Source organism: Cherax quadricarinatus, chromosome 7 (assembly GCF_038502225.1).
Source record: "Cherax quadricarinatus isolate ZL_2023a chromosome 7, ASM3850222v1, whole genome shotgun sequence".
Taxonomy (NCBI): Eukaryota; Metazoa; Arthropoda; class Malacostraca; order Decapoda; family Parastacidae; genus Cherax; species Cherax quadricarinatus.
The window spans coordinates 14,442,321-14,465,944 of NC_091298.1; the positions used below are offsets into that span (position 1 = coordinate 14,442,321).

The 23,624-nt window shown below is 43.3% G+C and overlaps 1 protein-coding gene across 1 annotated transcript; it reads left to right on the forward strand.

Moving 5' to 3' along the window:
• The first annotated feature begins 14,781 nt into the window (after window positions 1-14,781).
• On the forward strand, window positions 14,782-19,653 carry LOC128687017 (uncharacterized). The gene is made up of 3 exons (XM_070082718.1): window positions 14,782-15,083; window positions 16,574-16,732; window positions 18,318-19,653. The coding sequence occupies exons 1-3, from the start codon at window positions 14,930-14,932 to the stop codon at window positions 18,986-18,988; spliced, it is 984 nt and encodes a 327-aa protein (XP_069938819.1). The 5' UTR covers window positions 14,782-14,929; the 3' UTR covers window positions 18,989-19,653.
• Window positions 19,654-23,624: the final 3,971 nt, after the last annotated feature.

The following is a 23,624-nucleotide window of genomic DNA, read 5'->3' on the forward strand; positions in this document are numbered from 1 at the left end:
AAAGGTCTCAATTTATAGCACAAAAAGAAGGATTTTTTTTTTTGCGAAAGTACAGATTTGAAACTTCTGTTAAACAGCTCGTAATATTAGTTTACGTGAGAAAATTGGCCAGTTGGTAGTAACTAAAACACACACACACACACACACAGGGGCAGGGGGGGAGGTGGGGTTGCTCTGCTCGTAAAAAACAGATGGAAATTCGAGAAAATGGAAGGAATAGATGAGACGGGAGAAAGAGACTACATAGCAGGTACACTTCAGTCGGGGGAACACAAAGTGGTCATTGCAGTGATGTATAATCCACCACAGAACTGCAGGAGGCCAAGAGAGGAATATGAAGAGAGCAACAGAGCAATGGTGGACACACTTGCTGAGGTGGCAAGAAGAGCTCACTCCAGCAGAGCAAAGTTGCTGGTTATGGGGGATTTCAACCACAGGGAGATTGACTGGGAAAACCTGGAGCCACATGGGGGTCCCGAAACATGGAGAGCCAGGATGTTGGACGTGGTGCTGGAAAACCTCATGCACCAACATGTTAAGGACACTACCAGAGTGAGAGGGGAGGATGAACCAGCAAGATTGGACCTTGTGTTCACCCTGGGCAGCTCAGATATTGAGGACATCAAGTATGAGAGTCCCCTAGGAGCTAGCGACCACGTGGTTCTGTGCTTTGAATACATAGTAGAGCTGCAAGTGGAGAGAATAACAGGAGTAGAATGGGAAAAACCTGACTATAAAAGAGGGGACTACATAGGGTTGAAGAACTTCCTGCGGGAGGTCCAGTGGGACAGAGAACTGGCAGGAAAGCCAGTAAATGAAATGATGGAATATGTAGCAACAAAATGCAAGGAGGCAGTGGAAAGGTTCATTCCCAAGGGCAACAGTAACAACGGGAAGACCAGAACAAGCCCCTGGTTCACCCGACGGTGTAAGGAGGCAAAAACAAAGTGCAATAGAGAATGGAAAAAGTACAGAAGGCAGAGAACACACGAAAATAGGGAGATCAGTCGCAGAGCCAGGAATGAGTACGCACAGGTAAGGAGGGAGGCCCAGCGACAGTATGAAAATGACATAGCATCGAGAATCAAGACTGACCCGAAACTGTTGTATAGCCACATCAGGAGGAAGACAACAGTCAAAGACCAGGTGATCAGATTAAGGACAGAAGGTGGAGAACTCACAAGAAATGATCAGGAGGTATGTGAGGAGCTGAACAGGAGATTCAAGGAAGTTTTTACAGTAGAGACAGGAAGGGCTGTGGGAAGACAGAACAGAAGGGAACATCAAGAGGGAATATACCAACAAGTGTTGGATGACATACGAACAACTGAGGAGGAGGTGAAGAAGCTCTTAAGTGACCTTGACACCTCAAAGGCGATGGGACCGGACAACATCTCCCCATGGGTCCTTAGAGAAGGAGCAGAGATGCTGTGTGTGCCTCTAACCACAATCTTCAACACATCCCTTGAAACTGGGCAACTACCTGAGAAATGGAAGACAGCTAATGTAGTCCCCATATTTAAGAAAGGAAACAGAAACGAGGCACTAAACTACAGACCTGTGTCTCTGACATGTATCGTGTGCAAGGTCATGGAGAAGATTATCAGGAGGAGAGTGGTCGAACACCTGGAAAGGAACAAGATTATAAATGAAAACCAGCATGGGTTCATGGAAGGCAAATCTTGTATCACAAACCTCCTGGAGTTTTATGACAAGGTAACAGAAGTAAGACACGAGAGAGAGGGTTGGGTAGATTGCATTTTCCTAGACTGCAGGAAGGCCTTTGACACAGTTCCCCACAAGAGATTAGTGCAGAAGCTGGAGGATCAGGCACACGTAAAAGGAAGGGCACTGCAATGGATAAGGGAATACCTGACAGGGAGGCAGCAACGAGTCATGGTACGTGAAGAGGTATCACAGTGGGCGCCTGTTACGAGCGGGGTCCCACAGGGGTCAGTTCTAGGACCAGTGCTATTTTTGATATATGTGAACGACATGATGGAAGGAATAGACTCTGAAGTGTCCCTGTTCGCAGATGACGTGAAGCTGATGAGAAGAATTAAATCGGACGAGGATGAGGCAGGACTGCAAAGAGACCTGGAGAGGCTGGACATCTGGTCCAGTAACTGGCTTCTCGAATTCAATCCAGCCAAATGCAAAGTCATGAAGATTGGGGAGGGGCAAAGAAGACCGCAGACAGAGTATAGGCTAGGTGGACAAAGACTACAGACCTCACTCAGGGAGAAAGACCTTGGGGTGACCATAACACCGAGCACATCACCGGAGGCACACATCAACCAAATAACCGCTGCAGCATACGGGCGCCTGGCAAACCTGAGAATAGCGTTCCGATACCTTAATAAGGAATCGTTCAAGACACTGTACACTGTGTATGTTAGGCCCATACTGGAGTATGCAGCACCAGTCTGGAACCCACACCTGGTCAAGCACGTCAAGAAGTTAGAGAAAGTACAAAGGTTTGCAACAAGGCTAGTCCCAGAGCTCAAGGGAATGTCGTACGAGGAAAGGTTAAGGGAAATCGGACTGACGACACTGGAGGACAGAAGGGTCAGGGGAGACATGATAACGACATACAAGATACTGCGGGGAATAGACAAGGTGGACAGAGATAGGATGTTCCAGAGAGGGGACACAGGGACAAGGGGTCACAACTGGAAGCTGAAGACTCAGACGAGTCACAGGGACGTTAGGAAGTATTTCTTCAGTCATAGAGTTGTCAGCAAGTGGTATAGCCTAGCAAGTGAAGTAGTGGAGGCAGGAACCATACATAGTTTTAAGAAGAGGTATGACAAAGCTCAGGAAGCAGAGAGAGAGAGAGGATCCAGTAGCGATCAGTGAAGAGGCGGGGCCAGGAGCTGAGTCTCGACCCCTGCAACCACAATTAGGTGAGTACAATTAGGTGAGTACACACACACACACACACACACACACACACACACACACGCACACACACACACACACGCACACACACACACACACACACACACACACACACACACACATACACACACACATACACACACACACACGCACACACACACACACACACACACATACACACAAACACATACACACACACACACGCGCACACACACACACACACATACACACGCACACACACACACACACACACACACACACACGCACATAAACACACACACACACAGACACACATACACACACACACTCACACGCACACACACATACACACACGCACACATACACACACACACACACATCACACACACACACACACACACACACACACACACACACACACACACACACACACACACACACACACACACACACACGCACACACACACACACACACACAGACACACACACACACGCACACACACACACACACACACAGACACACACACACACACACACACACACACACACACACACACACACACACACACACACACACACACACACACACATGGGGGCCAAGATACATGGAGGGCTAAGATGATGGAGGTTGTACTGGAAAACTTCATGTACCAACACGTAAGGGACACTAAAAGAGAGAGAGGAGAGGATGAACCAGCAAGGCTAGACTTAGTATTCACCTTGAGTAGTGCAGATATCGAGGACATCACATATGAAAGACCCCTTGGGGCCAGTGACCATGTGGTTTTAAGCTTCGAATACACAGTAGAGCTACAAGTGGAGGGAGAAGCGGGAAGGCCAGGACGAATGAAGCCAAACTACAAGAAAGGGGACTACACAGGAATGAGGAACTTCCTGAACGGGGTTCAGTGGGACAGAGAACTGGCAGGGAAGCCAGTTAATGAGATGATGGAATATGTAGCAACAAAATGCAAGGAGGCTGAGGAGAGGTTTGTACCCAAGGGTAACAGGAATAATGAAAAAGCCAGGATGAGCCCATGGTTTACCCAAAGGCGCAGGGAGGCAAAAGCCAAGTGTGCTAGGGAATGGAAGAAATATAGAAGGCAAAGGACCCAGGAGAATAAGGAGAGCAGTCGTAGAGCCAGAAACGAATATGCACAGATAAGAAGGGAGGCCCAAAGACAATATGAAAATGACATAGCAGCGAAAGCCAAATCTGACCCGAAACTGTTGTACAGCCACATCATGAGGAAAACAACAGTCAAGGACCAGGTAATCAGGCTAAGGAAGGAAGGAGGAGAGACAACAAGAAATGACCGTGAAGTATGTGAGGAACTCAACAAGAGATTCAAAGAAGTGTTCACAGAGGAGACAGAAGGGGCTCCAGAAAGACGGAGAGGTGGGGCACACCACCATGTGCTGGACACAGTTCACACAACCGAGGAAGAAGTGAAGAGGCTTCTGAGTGAGCTAGATACCTTAAAGGCAATGGGGCCAGATAACATCTCCCCATGGGTCCTGAGAGAGGGAGCAGAGGCGCTGTGTGTACCCCTAACAACAATATTCAATACATCTATCGAAACAGGGAGATTGCCTGAGGCATGGAAGACAGCAAATGTAGTCCCAATCTTTAAAAAAGGAGACAGACATGAAGCATTAAACTACAGACCAGTGTCACTGACATGTATAGTATGCAAAATCATGGAGAAGATTATCAGGAGAAGAGTGGTGGAACACCTAGAAAGGAATGATCTCATCAACAGCAGCCAACATGGTTTCAGGGACGGGAAATCCTGTGTCACAAACCTACTGGAGTTCTATGACATGGTGACAGCAGTAAGACAAGAGAGAGAGGGGTGGGTGGATTGCATATTCTTGGACTGCAAGAAGGCGTTTGACACAGTTCCACACAAGAGATTGGTGCAAAAACTGGAGGACCAAGCAGGGATAACAGGGAAGGCACTACAATGGATCAGGGAATACTTGTCAGGAAGACAGCAGCGAGTCATGGTACGTGGCGAGGTGTCAGAGTGGGCACCTGTGACCAGCGGGGTCCCACAGGGGTCAGTCCTAGGACCAGTGCTGTTTCTGGTATTTGTGAACGACATGACGGAAGGAATAGACTCTGAGGTGTCCCTGTTTGCAGATGACGTGAAGTTGATGAGAATTCACTCGATCGAAGACCAGGCAGAACTACAAAGGGATCCGGACAGGCTGCAGACCTGGTCCAGCAATTGGCTCCTGGAGTTCAATCCCACCAAGTGCAAAGTCATGAAGATTGGGTAAGGGCAAAGAAGACCGCAGACGGGGCACAGTCTAGGGGGCCAGAGACTACAAACCTCACTCAAGGAAAAAGATCTTGGGGTGAGTATAACACCAGGCATATCTCCTGAAGCGCACATCAATCAAATAACTGCTGCAGCATATGGGCGCCTAGCAAACCTCAGAACAGCATTCCGACATCTTAATAAGGAATCGTTCAGGACCCTGTACACCGTGTACGTTAGGCCCATATTGGAGTATGCGGCACCAGTTTGGAACCCACACCTAGCCAAGCACGTAAAGAAACTAGAGAAAGTGCAAAGGTTTGCAACAAGACTAGTCCCAGAGCTAAGAGGAGAGGTTAAGGGAAATCAACCTGACGACACTGGAGGACAGGAGAGATAGGGGGGACATGATAACGACATACAAAATACTGAGAGGAATTGACAAGGTGGACAAAGACAGGATGTTCCAGAGATTGGACACAGTAACAAGGGGACACAGTTGGAAGTTGAAGACACAGATGAATCACAGGGATGTTAGGAAGTATTTCTTCAGCCACAGAGTAGTCAGTAAGTGGAATAGTTTGGGAAGCGATGTAGTGGAGGCAGGATCCATATATAGCTTTAAGCAGAGGTATGATAAAGCTCACGGTTCAGAGAGAGTGACCTAGTAGCGATCAGTGAAGAGGCGGGGCCAGGAGCTCGGACTCGACCCCCGCAACCTCAACTAGGTGAGTACACACACACACACACACACACACACACACAGACACACACACACACACGCACACACACACACACACACACACACACACACACACACACACACACACACACACAGTCGCGGATGTAAGGGGTATATCCTTTGAGGAAATTTTAAGAGAACTCAACCTAATGACACTAGAGGAGAGGACTAGGGTGGATATGATAACTACATATAAAGTACTGAGTGGAAATGACAAGACGAATGATTCAGAGATGAAAAGTAGACACAACTGGAACGTTAAGAAATATTTCTTCAGCCTTATAGCTGTCAGGAAGTGGAACAATTTGGAGAGTGAAGTGGTGGCGGCAGGATTCATACATAGCATTAAGGAAAGGTATGGTGAGGCTATGAAGCCAGGAGTGAACGGACCTAGTAGCGACCAGTTAATGGGTACAATGTTCTCAGTGCTATACAATGTAATGAATACAATGTTCTCAGTGCTGTACAATGTAATGAATATAATGCTGAAGTGTAAAAGTGTAATTAATATAATTTGACAGGTAACAAAGATCTTTCATTCCATGACTCCCGAGTGACACTGGATCAATGGCTGTTATTTTCTTCAATAAGACCAGTCATCATCTATGTTTCTATAGCCATGAACAAATGCATGCCATGATGGCAGTCATTAAGTTTTCAGGTCACACTGACGGATTTATAACATAAATCGTGTGTTTGATAGTTCTACAGAATGTGTGTGTGTGTGTGTTTGTGTGTGTGTGTGTGTGTTTGTGTGTGTGTGTGTGTGTGTGTGTGTGTGTGTGTGTGTGTGTGTGTGTGTGTGTGTGTGTGTGTGTGTGTGTGTGTGTGTGTGTGTGTGTGTGTGTGTGTGTGTGTGTGTGTGTGTGTGTGTGTGTGTGTGTGTGTGTGTGTGTGTGTGTGTGTGTGTGTGTACTCACCTATTTGTACTCACCTATTTGTGGTTGCAGGGGTCGAGTCCTAGCTCCTGGCCCCGCCTCTTCACCGGTTGCTACTAGGCCCTCTCTCTCCCCGCTCCATGAGCTTTATCAAACCTCGTCTTAAAACTGTGTATGGTTCCTGCCTCCACTACGTCATTTTCTAGGCTATTCCACTGCCTTACAACTCTATGACTGAAGAAATACTTCCTACTATCTCTCTGACTCATTTGTGTCTTCAACTTCCAATTGTGGCCTCTTGTTTCTGTGTCCCCTCCCTGGAACATCCTGTCTTTGTCCACCTTGTCTATTCCACGCAGTATTTTATATGTCGTTATCATGTCTCCCCTGACCCTCCTGTCCTCCAGTGTGGTCAGGCCGATTTCCCTTAATCTTTCTTCATAGGACATTCCCCTTAGCTCTGGAACTAACCTTGTCGCAAACCTTTGTACTTTCTCTAGTTTCTTGACGTGCTTTATCAAGTGCGGGTTCCAAACAGGTGCTGCATACTCCAGTATGGGCCTGACATACACGGTGTACAGTGTCTTGAATGATTCCTTACTAAGGTATCGGAATGCTGTTCTCAGGTTTGCCAGGCGCCCATATGCTGCAGCAGTTATCTGATTGATGTGTGCTTCCGGAGACATGCTCGGTGTTATACTCACCCCAAGATCTTTCTCCTTGAGTGAGGTTTGCAGTCTTTGGCCACCTAGCCTATACTCTGTCTGTGGTCTTCTGTGCCCCTCCCCCATCTTCATGACTTTGCATTTGGCAGGATTAAATTCGAGAAGCCATTTGCTGGACCAGGTGTCCAGTCTGTCCAGGTCTCTTTGAAGTCCTGCCTGGTCCTCATCAGATTTAATTCTCCTCATTAACTTCACATCATCTGCAAACAGGGACACTTCTGAGTCTAACCCTTCCGTCATGTCGTTCACATATACCAAAAATAGCACTGGTCCTAGGACCGACCCCTGTGGGACCCCGCTCGTCACAGGTGCCCACTGTGATACATCATTACGTACCATGACTCGTTGTTGCCTCCCTGTCAGGTATTCTCTGATCCATTGCAGTGCCCTTCCTGTTATATGCGCCTGATGCTCTAGCTTCTGCACTAATCTCTTGTGAGGAACTGTGTCAAAGGCCTTCTTGCAGTCCAAGAAGATGCAATCAACCCACCCCTCTCTCTCTTGTCTTACTTCTGTTATTTTATCATAAAACTCCAGAAGGTTTGTGACACAGGATTTGCCTTCCGTGAATCCGTGCTGGTTGGCATTTATACTCCTGTTCCGTTCCAGGTGCTCCACCACTCTCCTCCTGATAATCTTCTCCATAATTTTGCATACTATACACGTCAATGACACAGGTCTATAGTTTAGTGCCTCTTTTCTGTCTCCTTTTTTAAAAATGGGAACTACATTTGCCGTCTTCCATACCTCAGGTAGTTGCCCAGTTTCCAGGGATGTGTTGAAGATTGTGGTAAGTGGCACGCACAACATATCTGCTCCCTCTCTAAGGACCCACGGGGAGATGTTGTCTGGTCCCATTGCCTTTGAGGTATCGATGTCCCTTAGCAGTTTCTTCACCTCCTCCTCATCTGTATGTATGTCGTCCAACACTTGTTGGTGTATTCCTTGCTGGTGTCCCCATCTGGTCTGTCCCCCCAGAGTCCTTCCTGTCTCTACTGTAAATACTTCCTTAAATCTCGTGTTGAGCTCCTCACATACCTCTTGATCGTTTCTTGTGAGTTCTCCACCTTCTTTCCTCAGCCTTATCACCTGGTCCTTGACTGTTGTCTTCCTCCTAATGTGGCTATACAGCAGTTTCGGGTCAGATTTGACTTTCGATGCTATGTCGTTTTCATACTGTCGCTGGGCCTCCCTCCTTATCTGTGCATACTCGTTTCTGGCTCTTCTACTAATCTCCTTGTTTTCCTGGGTCCTATGCCTCCTGTACCTTTTCCATTCTCTGTTGCACTTAGTTTTTGCCTCCCTACACCTTCGGGTAAACCAAGGACTCGTTTTGGTCTTCCTATTATTTCCGTTTCCCTTGGGAACAAAACTTTCCTCTGCCTCCTTGCACTTTGTTGCCACATATTCCATCATCTCGTTTACTGATTTTCCTACCATTTCTCTGTCCCACTGAACCTCCTGCAGGAAGTTTCTCATACCTGTGTAGTCCCCCCTTTTATAGTTTGGCCTGTCCCCTTCAGTTCCTGTTACCTTCTCCACTTGTAACTCTACTATATAGTCAAAACTCAGAACCACATGATCGCTAGCTCCAAGGGGCCTCTCATAAGTGATGTCCTCAATGTCTGAACTGCTCAGGGTGAACACAAGATCCAGTCTTGCTGGCTCATCCTCCCCTCTCTCTCTGGTTGTGTCCCTGACATGTTGATGCATGAGGTTTTCAAGTACCACATCCATCATCTTGGCTCTCCATGTTTCGGGACCCCCATGTGGCTCCAGGTTTTCCCAGTCGATCTCCCTGTGGTTGAAATCGCCCATTACCAGTAACTTTGCTCTGCTCGAGTGAGCTCTTCTTGCCACCTCAGCCAGTGTGTCCACCATCACCCTGTTGTTTTCTTCGTACTCCTCTCTTGGCCTCCTGCAGTTCTGTGGTGGGTTATACATCACTCCAATGACTACTTTATGTTCTCCGGACTGAATTGTACCTACAATGTAGTCTCTTTCTCCAATCATGTCCATGCCTTCCATTTCCTCAAATCCCCATCGGTGTTTTATGAGCAGTGCAACCCCTCCTCCCCCTCTACTCCTTCTATCTTTCCTCAGGATCTGATATCCTGTTGGGAAGATTGTGTCTGTTATTGTCTCAGCGAGTTTTGTTTCTGTGACTGCTATGATGTCTGGGGATTTTTCACTGATTCTTTCATTCCACTCCTCATGTTTATTCATTATTCCATCCGCGTTTGTGTACCAAACCTTTAGTTTCTTTTCTATCATTGTGGTCATGCAAGAATATTGGGGTTGGGGGAGCGAGAGCCTTGGTGGGGGCCTATATGGGGCTGTGGTGTAGGTGGGGTTTGTGTTGATGGGGGTGGGGTCAGAATGCCCATAAGGGACAGCTGTTGGGGTGAGGTTTGTGATATGGGGATTGGTGGCAGAGGGAACAGTGAGTGGGTTGTAGTATAGGTTGCTCAGTTGCGTTGGGAATGTCGCGGGTGGAGTCTTTTGGTGGGAGATTCTGTGGGGTGTGTTTGCCCTTCCTCCTGTGTCTGGGTCCTGCTCATTTTCATTGCTTCTCGTTCCTCCTTGCGTCTCTGTACCCTCTCTTTCAGTGTAGTCCTTTCTTCTTGTGTTCTGTCGCGGTCGAGGTATACTCTCTGGTACCCCTCTTTGTCCCTCAGTCTTGCTTTCTCTTGCAGAATCCTGGTTCGAACTGATTCTTCCTTGAAAGTTACTCTGACAGGCCGTATCCTTCCACTCGCAAACCACCCAATTCTCTGAAAATTTGTCACCTGGGTCATATTGCCCTCCCCTATTGTTTTCATGATGCCTTCAATCATTTTTTTCTCCTCCTGTTTTATTTCTTCAAAGTTGGCCCCCTTGGCTTCTTGGAGCCCGTACACAAAAACTGACCTCGCCCTTTCCTCCTCCCACTGAGTCTCCATCTGCGTCCTCTGAGGCATTTTATTTCCTTCCATTGACATGTTCTTGCCTTCAGTCCCTGTCATATCTGAAACTTCTATTCTCAGTGGACTGTCTTTCCTGACCAGCTGTCCCTTGCTACTGCAGTTGGCTGTTAGAATCTCTGCATATAGCATACCTTCATTGTCTTCGGACCTGTCGTTTGATCTTAGTGTGCTCGTCGTCTTTTCCCTGGCCCCACGTGGGTCTGATAGGGCCTTCATGTACGGCATGTCTCCGTTGTTGCTTACCATCCCCTTGTCTGCGCCTGACTTTGAATTTCCTGATGTCACACCTGAATTGTCATTTGTCTCTCTAATCTGTTTCAGGCTTTGCAGTTTCTCTTCTAAGCACTGTATCCTAGCTTCTGCTGCTAAGACCTGTACTTCCCACTTCCTGCACTCTTCAGCTATCCGCTCCTCCATTTTCTTACCAAGCTCTACTATCTTCCTTCCCCACTCTTCCTCCCTTTTTTGGAGCTCTAGCTCCCAGTCTTTCCTCCCTGGTTCGTCCACCAGATCTCTGGGTTTCCGTCCTCTAAGGCCACCCATTTTTTTTTTTTTTTTTTTTTACTTTTTATTACCACAGACAGAAGGCTAGAGGAGGGAGAGGGTGTGGGGGAGAGAGAGAGAGGGTAGAAAGAGGGAGAGAGAGGAGAGAGAAAGGGTAGAAAGAGGGAGAGAGAGGAGAGAGTATGGGGGTGAGGGATAAGACCAAGGGGGCGGGAGAGCAATGTGAGGGGGGAGAGAAAGGGTAGAGAGAGGGAGAAAGAGAGGGAGAGGGAGAGGGAGAGAAAGAGAGAGAGAGGGAGAAAGGAGGGAAGAAGGCTATGAGAGAGAGAAACGCGAGGGAGGGAAAAGGTAAGAGGTCTGTGGGGGAGGCAGTCAAATTCCAAGGATCAGCTGTGTGTACTCACCTAGTTGTGGTTTCAGGGGTCGAGACCCAGCTCCTGGCCCCGAGTGTGTATGTGTGTGCGCGCGTGTGTGTGTGTGTGAGCACGTCAGTTGTTTATATGTCCCAGAAATACAATTCACTTCTGTGTATCCGTAATACTAATGAGATACCATTAACACTGAGAGTAGTTCTAATAATTATAATACTAGCGTGTGTTAACAAGTCATTCTTTCACCCAGTTATGTACTACCTTTTACTACATGTGTAGAGGAGGGAGAGGGTGTGGGGGAGAGAGAGAAAGGGTAGAAAGAGGGAGAGAGAGGAGAGAGAAAGGGTAGAAAGAGGGAGAGAGAGGAGAGAGTATGGGGGTGAGGGATAAGACCAAGGGGGAGAGAGAGAAATGTGAGGGGGAGAGAAAGGGTAGAGAGAGGGAGAAAGAGAGGGAGAGGGAGAGAAAGAGAGAGAGAGGGAGAAAGGAGGGAAAGAGGGTATTGAGAGGGAGAAACGCGAGGGAGGGGAAAGGTAAGAGGTCTGTGGGGGAGGCGGTCAAATTCCAAGGATCAGCTGTGTGTACTCACCTAGTTGTGGTTTCAGGGGTCGAGACCCAGCTCCTGGCCCCGAGTGTGTATGTGTGTGCGCGCGTGTGTGTGTGTGTGAGCACGTCAGTTGTTTATATGTCCCAGAAATACAATTCACTTCTGTGTATCCGTAATACTAATGAGATACCATTAACACTGAGAGTAGTTCTAATAATTATAATACTAGCGTGTGTTAACAAGTCATTCTTTCACCTAGTTATGTACTACCTTTTACTACATGTGTACCCAATACTTGCTTCTCAGATTGTACTGTCTTTGTGTCCTAGAACATTATCTCTCGAAACTGTTGTCAGGGCTGTAGTCCCATTAGCCACGACTTAATCCTCCTGCTTAATCCTTACTCCTACAAAGTTTATCTTCCTACTACTGCTAGGTGTTGTGTGTATGATAATCGCTCTGGAGCAGGGTGTGTGTGTGTGTGTGTGTGTGTGTGTGTGTGTGTGTGTGTGTGTGTGTGTGTGTGTGTGTGTGTGTGTGTGTGTGTGTGTGTGTGTGTGTGTGTGTGTGTGTGTGTGTGTGTGTGTGTGTGTGTGTGTGTGTGTGTGTGTGTGTGTGTGTGTTTGTTTGTTATAAAACAGCGCGTGTGCTTATTTTCACCGGCACTCAGGCAGCTCACAGTGTGTGAGAGACACTCATTTCACCATACACACGGTAAGCTCTGATGTTCACATCTTACTCTGATGTTCACATCTTACTCTGATGTTCTCCACATCTTACTCTGATGTTCTCCACATCTTACTCTGATGTTCTCCACATCTTACTCTGATGTTCTCCACATCTTACTCTGATGTTCACATCTTACTCTGATGTTCTCCACATCTTACTCTGATGTTCTCCACATCTTACTCTGATGTTCACATCTTACTCTGATGTTCTCCACATCTTACTCTGATGTTCTCCACATCTTACTCTGATGTTCTCCACATCTTACTCTGATGTTCTCCACATCTTACTCTGATGTTCTCCACATCTTGCTTAAGAATGCATTCAGCTACTAACAAACGCCTCTGCCTATGTTAACCTATATTTTTAACGCATGTTTATTGACAACTGCATCATCTGAGAACATTGAAGTTCACATCTGCGCTTCAGTATTATTCTGGGTGACATGTGCTGCGCTGTAATGTGCGGACATCTACGGAACAGTTAACGAATAAAACCTATGTTTATATTTACGCACATTCGTTGACACTCAGTCTTACAGTGGGCACAGTCTTACAGTAGTCACAATCTTACAGTGGCCACAATTTTACAGTGGCCTTAATCTTACAGTGGTCGCAATCTTACAGTGGCCACAATCTTACAGTGGTCACAATCTTACAGTGGTCACAGTCTTACAGTGGTCACACTCTTACAGTGGTCACAATCTTACAGTGGTCACAATCTTACAGAATGTCTTAATACCTAGGCAGAAATATTTGCATGTGCGAATGAGTGATAAAAACAATTATACCACTGAACAACGGATTGCTGTCAGCGTTTACATCCACGAAAAATCAAGGAAGACAATGAACGAAATATGTACTCCTTGATATCCAGCAAAGAGTCAGCCAAGAAGCCTCTATATCCCCGCCCTCAACAAACTGACAGGTTAACTTTCTTGATGTTAATCTGGTTATAGCACTCACGGATGCCTACACTCACAGTAGATTCCGCACATATTTCTGTAAGAGGAACACGATTTGGTGGCCACTTTGGTTGAGTTAGTGTAAGTTTTAGTATTAGATTTGTGCGCGTGCATAAGATAAACACAAGAGTTATCTGTAAATAGTGCCAGTAATCATCGCCCCGTCGTCTAGGTCTTTTAGACTGGAAAAGTATATCTATATAAAAATTAGTATTGAGAAACACATTGGAATGTAAAGTGTATACTGATTGTATATACTGTTTGTGTATACTGAATGTAAAGTGTATACTGATTGTATGAAAAATTATGCAAGATTTGCCTGCCGTCCGTAGCTCGGTTGGTTGCGCACTCAGCTCACATAGTGTCTGTAGTTTGATTCCGGGCCGGGTGGAAACGTTGGCTATGTTTCCTTGCACCTACTGCCCCTGTGGTTCATCCAGCAGTAAGTAGGCACCTGGGTGTTAGCCGACTGTTGTGGGTGGCATCCTGGGGGGCGGTAGTTTACCTTAAGACTGGGCTTTGAAATGAGCTGAGGTAGGATAACAGTTCTTAGTCTCTAACACCGATCTGTGTAAAAAAAAAAAATAAGAAAAAATACCAGAAATACTAGCAGAGAGAAAAAAATGTTTAACAAGATTTCATTTCCCTAACTCGTATGACAGGACGGTATCAATTTCCTGGATAGTTGTTATCTACCAAACTATTATGAATCATAAAATTAAGACATATGTGCAATATCTGGGTATCTTTATTGTAGACGTTTCACCATCCAGTGGCTTTATCAATACAAATTCCAGGACATAACTTGAAGACAGTAAAACTATATACAGAAAATGAGGTAATCAGTCCCTCAACCTTAGAGTTGGTGCGAAGAGCACCGTAGTCGTAGAGATTCTGAAGGAGAAGCAAGGAGCCTGGCGCTTATATACCCATCTCTTTGGGTAGGACCTACTTTCACTGGAGAATCCCGCCTAGCAGTGACTATGCCCTCGTCTGCTATACGTCCCCTTTCCACCTGACGTTAGTATATAAGCGCAATGCTCCTTGCTTCTGCTTCAGAATCTCTACGACTAAGGTGCTCTTCGCACCAACTCCAAGGTTGAGGGACTGATTACCTCATTTTCTGTATATAGTTCTTCTGTCTTCAAGATATGTCCTGGAATTTGTATTGATAAAGCCACTGGATGGTGAAACGTCTAAAATAAAGATATCCAGATGTGTCTTAATTTCATCTTGTCGGTATTGTATACCATTCTTGTACAACTTGTCAGATATTATCAATCATGCCATCACTTCTCCGTTAACAACTAATCTCTTTATTTACGCATCCCACCTCTCGGATAGGCTCCTTGGTGCAGCATGTGGACGACATGGGTGCTGGTGTGTGTCGTGGTGCTGGCGTGGCTGCACGACACACACGGTACCTACTTCATCTCTGGTCGGGAGTACAGCGGGGTTCTTCCTAGGTCAATCTTGACCTCAAATATAATTGCCAAGCAGACTCTTCAAGCTGGTAAGTTACAGGCAAGACGAGGCAGCGAATTCGTGAGTTGACACTATCTTAGTTAACAATTACTAACTACTCAGTTTTGTGGTTACAGTACACAAATAACCGCATATAGGAGAGAGGAGCTTACCACCACGTAAATGGTCCAAGTCGGACCGAAACGTCGTCGTAAGCTCCTCTCTCCTATGTGCAGATGTTTTGTGCATTGTTCCAGTCATGGTATTGTGCCTTTTTTGTTCTTTTGTAGTTATTTAATAATGGTTTCTATTATGAAGACTTAGATAACTAAGATAGAATCTTATGATTCTCTGTACTTCATAAAGTAATTTTTTTTATATTAAGATGACTGAAACTATTACATAGAGTTATTATACTGTATGTTATCAGATGAGAACTTTTTTTCTTTCTTTTAATGTACCAGCCGTATCCCACCAAGGCAGGGTGGCCCAAAAAGAAAAACGAAAGTTTCTCTTTTTAAATTTAGTAATTTATACAGGAGAAGGGGTTACTAGTCCCTTGCTCCTGGTAATTTAGTCGCCTCTTACAACACGCATAGCTTACGGAGGAAGAATTTTGTTCCACTTCCCCATGGAGATAAGAGGAAATAAACAAGAACAAGAACTAGTAAGAAAATAGAAGAAAACCCAGAGGGGTGCGTATATATATGCTTACACACCCCTCTGGTGTGCTTACACATCCTCTCACATATGCTTACACATATGCTTACACAACCTCTCAGATGAGAACTGTATTGCTAAATAGTGTGTGGATTTATTTATATTGTTTATAAGGTAATTGGGTTGTTAGTTTTAAAGCTTTTTGTCTGGGCGAGGTTATTATGACCGTAATTAATTTACTTATTAATGTACTGGAGTACTGATGCATACTAAGATATACCCTTAGTAAGTGTACACAGAGATATTCACCTCTTGCTGTGTATATATATCCCTGTGTTATTGTAGTATAACTAATCATACATTTACGATATGCATTTTATGGTGTATTAATATAAAATGTATTATAACTTACTGTTACGTAGTTGGTTAATTGGGCCTAAAGCACGTCGACTGCTCCAAGGATCATTAAGGCTACAGTGTCACCTGTCCACTACCAGTCAAGAATAATTTAAACCCTAAAATGTATACACTGATATATAAACTTGTCTTGGTGTATATGCTGCGGATTATTAAAAAATCTTAATAAACTAGAACAAAATAATAATATAAATTTAATAAGTATTTTATTTTAATGTACTTTAATTAATATAATTTAATATTATTTAATTTCATATACATTATTATTTAATTTATTTCCCGCACTTATAACTGGAACAATACACAAATAACCCGCATTTATGACCACGTTTCAGTCCGACTTGAACCATTAAAAAGTCGGTCCAGGTCGGACCGAAAGGCCGTCATTGGTTCCAGTCTCCCAAGTACCTGTTATTTGTCCATTGTATCCACGAATGTAATATTATTATCTGCATTGTGTAGGTGGAAAACTGAATGCCGCTGGGTTGCTGGAGTGTAGTCGACTGTGTATCGCCACTGCAGCTTGCTCGTCTATCATCATACAAACAGCCACAAATACTTGTTACCTCACCTCACTTGACCGCTGCTCACAGCCAGGCAACCTGCTGCTTGTGTCGCCGGGTAAGACACACCTCTGATGCTGTCATCGATGACTGCCTCATCTACCCTTCCATAAGTGTGTTTCGTGTGGGTATGGTTGCACGTTGGGCAAACATACGTAAATGCGGTGACGTTTTTCTTTATTTGTGAAATGTTTCGATCGAAATTGGGCTTTATTCAGCCCATTACTGTGTGAAGCATTGATAAGGACCAGTGTGGAAAATACTGTATATATTTTCCAGAAATTCAGTATTTATATGTATATAGATGGCCATACTGTATTTAATAACATTTATGTCATAGAAAATGGGAAACTGAGCCTGGGGAGAAGGGACAGTCGCCATTGTTAATTTGAATTGGTTACAACGTTAGTGTAATGGGAAGAATTTTTCGTGCTCTAGAGGTTAAAATTGGGTTGACACCTCTCAAATAGGAGGCGAAATTGTTGGATGTGCAGTCCTGCATAACTTGAGATATCAGGCGACTGGACAAGACAGCTCCAGGAACCTCAGATAAGTCTGTTATGTTATAACTCTGGCCAGTTGTTATTTTCATGTATAGACAGGTTTTCTGAGTATGATACACCTTGATTTCTAGTCACATTGGTGAGTGATATTAATTCTCCTTCTGTTATGTAAATGTCTGTATATACTATAATCCTTTTTAAATTTTAATATACAGTCCACAAATTTATATATTTACCAGCATTCCTGGTGATGTATATTTCATTTAATTAATAGGTCCAGAGCAACTTGTGGATATGACAGTGGTAGGTATCGAAGGGGGACATTTTTTGCGACCTAGGTGTCCCAAATTCCTACTTGTCTAACTGATAAATAATAATTATCTATGTTCATTTACTGTTATGTATATAATGATACATTCAGCTAAATGCAATTTTCCACAACCAGTGTTGCATCTGTGTCTTTCTCAATAACCACAGTAACGGCGTCTCGCCATTGTCTCCAATAAGTTTAAGTGTTATTACCTATACAGATACTGTAAGAAGAAAATAAGCTAAGTTTCTATTATTTTTAAGATGGAATCTAAGATTAAATATAATAAAGTGGTCATTTTTCTATGAGAAATCCGAGAAATAAACTGGACTGAGTTTTGTATTCTTCTTGTCAGTTGTATACCAAGATGGTCACCAAAAAAAAGTGCTTAAACACTTAAATAAAGATTTTCAGTGGTAATCCCTGAGTACCTTCCACCAAGGCTCTTTTCAGAGAAATAGAAAGTAAAAGAGATGAATTTAATTAATAAATACAGGTTATATAACGCAAGATAAGTCATGTAACCTAAGTCAGGGACAGGAACATGTGACTTCACGGCCAGAATATTTATAGAATCAGGTTTCCACTGGCCCTCTTAGATCTTTAAAGTGGGTCGTGATGCAGTCATTGATGACTCGAGGTTTTTTTTTACCAATAAAAACTTTACGTATCATGGAAAAAAATAATATTTGTGTATGTGTGTGTATAATTAAACTCTTTTAGCCACGACAGATACTATATGTTTATGGTAACTCTTCTTTTGGTGTATATGAACCACTCTTTTTTTAATATTCTATTATGACATTTATGAAAACAAATAATACTTTCAGGTTATTTCTACTATGAGAGATTTGATGGGCAGAGTATATCTCCTCCCACTTGCTACTCCAGGTGCTACCAGGCCAGCGGCTGTGAGAAGTGTGGTCGTCAGTTCTGCTGGGGTGAGTACTGCGACCACTGCGCCAACACTTGCTGGCAGATACCCAACAAAGTCAAAGGTCCAGCCCTCATCTGGTCATTCGACCTGACCAGTGTCTTAGAGGTTCATTGTGATAACAATTGGCAACTGTTGTGGAAATCGGGCGACTCGTCTCCACGAAACACCCCACCAGAGCCATTGCAACTCAAACTCTTCTTTCGCTACATCGGAGACAGTAAAGCAGAATCATTATTTAGCTCGGTGAGCTCTGTCAGCGGCATGCTCACCGTTGGAAGTTACGTTGGAGGTAACGGGGGTAACTGGTGGAATGCTCCGTTTGAAAATCGTGCTCTGGCATACAACTCGTCACAGAACTGTAAGCCATTCTTCAACCCTACGAGTGAGTGCGAGGCCAACAACATCACGGCAGCTGAGGAACAAATAAGTCTACGCGGCAACGTGACCGAGCGAGGCTTCGCCTGGCTCACTGGTAACCAGACACTCGATCATTTGACACTTTCCTCGATCGAACTGTGGATGACGTGCACTACCTGTCCAGATGTCTCAAAATATGGCAATTAATAAGAAACACAAATGTTGAAACTGAAGTGATGTGATTTATATATATATATATGTCGTGCCGAATATGTAAAACTGGTCAATTAGCAAGAACTCATTTAAAATTAAGTCCTTTCTAAAATTTTCTCTTACACGTTTAAAGATATATTTTTTTCATTAATGTTGATGTAAAAATTTATAATTTTGCACCAAAAGGAACTTAGAAAACTTACCTAACCTTATTATAACAAGAACAATTTATTTTAGCCTAACCCAACTAAATATATGTTAGATTTGTTTACAGTAATTTAATACTAAACAAACAAAGTGAAATATATTTTTAGTTAGGTTCAGAATGAATTTGGCGAAATTATTGCATACACATATTTTCACTTGTCCTATATGGCAAGATGAGCGTTGCTATTTAAGCCAAGATCGCAAGTTCTGCCTATTCGGCACGACATATAATAAGCGTGTATGCACCTGGAGAAGAGAGGAATGCAGAGGAGAGAGAGAGAGATTTTGGGAGATATTAAGTGAATGTATAGGAGCCTTTGAACCAAGTGAGAGAGTAATTGTGGTAGGGGACATGAATGCTAAAGTAGGAGAAACTTTTAGAGAGGGTGTGGTAGGTAAGTTTGGGGTGCCAGGTGTAAATGATAATGGGAGCCCTTTGATTGAACTTTGTATAGAAAGGGGTTTAGTTATAGGTAATACATATTTTAAGAAAAAGAGGATAAATAAGTATACAAGATATGATGTAGGGCGAAATGACAGTACTTTGTTGGATTATGTATTGGTAGATAAAAGACTGTTGAGTAGACTTCAGGATGTACATGTTTATAGAGGGGCCACAGATATATCAGATCACTTTCTAGTTGTAGCTACACTGAGAGTAAAAGGTAGATGGGATACAAGGAGAATAGAAGCATCAGGGAAGAGAGAGGTGAAGGTTTATAAACTAAAAGAGGAGGCAGTTAGGGTAAGATATAAACAGCTATTGGAGGATAGATGGGCTAATGAGAGCATAGGCAATGGGGTCGAAGAGGTATGGGGTAGGTTTAAAAATGAGTGTTCAGCAGAAGTTTGTGGTTACAGGAAAGTGGGTGCGGGAGGGAAGAGGAGCGATTGGTGGAATGATGATGTAAAGAGAGTAGTAAGGGAGAAAAAGTTAGCATATGAGAAGTTTTTACAAAGTAGAAGTGATGCAAGGAGGGAAGAGTATATGGAGAAAAAGAGAGAGGTTAAGAGAGTGGTGAAGCAATGTAAAAAGAGAGCAAATGAGAGAGTGGGTGAGATGTTATCAACAAATTTTGTTGAAAATAAGAAAAAGTTTTGGAGTGAGATTAACAAGTTAAGAAAGCCTAGAGAACAAATGGATTTGCCAGTTAAAAATAGGAGAGGAGAGTTATTAAATGGAGAGTTAGAGGTATTGGGAAGATGGAGGGAATATTTTGAGGAATTGTTAAATGTTGATGAAGATAGGGAAGCTGTGATTTCGTGTATAGGACAAGGAGGAATAACATCTTGTAGGAGTGAGGAAGAGCCAGCTGTGAGTGTGGAGGAAGTTCGTGAGGCAGTAGGTAAAATGAAAGGGGGTAAGGCAGCCGGGATTGATGGGATAAAGATAGAAATGTTAAAAGCAGGTGGGGATATAGTTTTGGAGTGGTTGGTGCAAATATTTAATAAATGTATGGAAGAGGGTAAGGTACCTAGGGATTGGCAGAGAGCATGCATAGTTCCTTTGTATAAAGGCAAAGGGGATAAAAGAGAGTGCAAAAATTATAGGGGGATAAGTCTGCTGAGTATACCTGGTAAAGTGTATGGTAGAGTTATTATTGAAAGAATTAAGAGTAAGACGGAGAATAGGATAGCAGATGAACAAGGAGGCTTTAGGAAAGGTAGGGGGTGTGTGGACCAGGTGTTTACAGTGAAACATGTAAGTGAACAGTATTTAGATAAGGCTAGAGAGGTCTTTGTGGCATTTATGGATTTGGAAAAGGCGTATGACAGGGTGGAAAGGGTGGCAATGTGGCAGATGTTGCAAGTGTATGGTGTAGGAGGTAGGTTACTGAAAGCAGTGAAGAGTTTTTACGAGGATAGTGAGGCTCAAGTTAGAGTATGTAGGAAAGAGGGAAATTATTTCCCAGTAAAAGTAGGCCTTAGACAAGGATGTGTGATGTCACCGTGGTTGTTTAATATATTTATAGATGGGGTTGTAAGAGAAGTAAATGCGAGGGTCTTGGCAAGAGGCGTGGAGTTAAAAGATAAAGAATCACACACAAAGTGGGAGTTGTCACAGCTGCTCTTTGCTGATGACACTGTGCTCTTGGGAGATTCTGAAGAGAAGTTGCAGAGATTGGTGGATGAATTTGGTAGGGTGTGCAAAAGAAGAAAATTAAAGGTGAATACAGGGAAGAGTAAGGTTATGAGGATAACAAAAAGATTAGGTGATGAAAGATTGAATATCAGATTGGAGGGAGAGAGTATGGAGGAGGTAAATGTATTCAGATATTTGGGAGTGGACGTGTCAGCGGATGGGTCTATGAAAGATGAGGTGAATCATAGAATTGATGAGGGGAAAAGAGTGAGTGGTGCACTTAGGAGTCTGTGGAGACAAAGAACTTTGTCCTTGGAGGCAAAGACGGGAATGTATGAGAGTATAGTTTTACCAACGCTCTTATATGGGTGTGAAGCATGGGTGATGAATGTTGCAGCGAGGAGAAGGCTGGAGGCAGTGGAGATGTCATGTCTGAGGGCAATGTGTGGTGTGAATATAATGCAGAGAATTCGTAGTTTGGAAGTTAGGAGGAGGTGCGGGATTACCAAAACTGTTGTCCAGAGGGCTGAGGAAGGGTTGTTGAGGTGGTTCGGACATGTAGAGAGAATGGAGTGAAACAGAATGACTTCAAGAGTGTATCAGTCTGTAGTGGAAGGAAGGCGGGGTAGGGGTCGGCCTAGGAAAGGTTGGAGAGAGGGGGTAAAGGAGGTTTGTGTGCGAGGGACTTGGACTTCCAGCAGGCATGCGTGAGCGTGTTTGATAGGAGTGAATGGAGACAAATGGTTTTTAATACTTGACGTGCTGTTGGAGTGTGAGCAAAGTAACAGTTATGAAGGGGTTCAGGGAAACTGGCAGGCCGGACTTGAATCCTGGAGATGGGAAGTACAGTGCCTGCACTCTGAAGGAGGGGTGTTAATGTTGCAGTTTAAAAACTGTAGTGTAAAGCACCCTTCTGGCAAGACAGTGATGGAGTGAATGATGGTGAAAGTTTTTCTTTTTCGGGCCACCCTGCCTTGGTGGGAATCGGCCAGTGTGATAATATATATATATATATATATATATATATATATATATATATATATATATATATATATATATATATATATATATATATATATATATATATATATATATATATATATATATATGTCGTGCCGAATAGGCAGAACTTGCGATCTTGGCTTAAATAGCAACGCTCATCTTGCCATATAGGACAAGTGAAAATTTGTGTATGCAATAATTTCACCAAAATCATTCTGAACCTAACGAAAAAAATGTATTTAACTGTGTTTGTTTAGTATTAAATTATTGTAAACGAATCTAAAATCTATTTAGTTGGGTTAGGCTAAAATAAATTGCACTTCTTATAATAAGGTTAGGTAAGTTTTCTAAGTTCCTTTTGGTGCAAAATTAAAATTTTTTACATCAACATTAATGAAAAAAATATATCTTTAAACTTATAAGAGAAAATTTTAGAAAGGACTTAATTTTAAATGAGTTCTTGCTAATTGACCAGTTTTACATATTCGGCACGACATATATATATATATATATATATATATATATATATATATATATATATATATATATATATATATATATATATATATATATATATATATATATATATATATATATATATATATATATATATATATATATATATATATATGCAAGAAACCTTATTAATGTGAAAAATCACGAAACCTGTAGGAATTTCACTATTTTTCTCACAATGTCTTTATTTTGCATATTGTGATATCACTTGTTTACTGTGCTCCTATTGTGTGTGTGTGTGTGTGTGTGTGTGTGAACGCACAGTGCTATCCATTTGTATGCAAATGAGCACTCAGTGCTACCCTTTTACATGTAATTAAATGCATAGTGCTATCCTTGTGTGTGAGAGCGCACAGTGTACCCTTGTGTGTGAGAGTGCACAGTGCTACCCTTGTGTGTGAGAGCGTACAGTGCTACCCTTGTGTGTGAGAGCGTACAGTGCTACCCTTGTGTGTAATTGAATGCACGGTGATACCCTTGTGTGGGAGCGTACAGTGCTACCCTTTTGTGTAATTGAATGCATGGATACCCTTGTGTGAGAACGTACAGTGCTACCCTTGTGTGTAATTGAATGCATGGTGATACCCTTGTGTGGGAGCGTACAGTGCTACCCTTGTGTGTGGGAGCGTACAGTGCTATCCACTTATGTAGCATCGCAGCTTGAACAGGTAAATAAATAAAGAACACTGTATCTGAGAGCGAGTGGTGAAGGTTGAGAGTCACTGAGGCAGGACAACATTGCAAGTCTGTTTTATTTGGTATTTTCAAGATTATTTAGGGAAACTAATAGGGGGGAAAATCGAAGAGGTCGTGAGTGTGGAA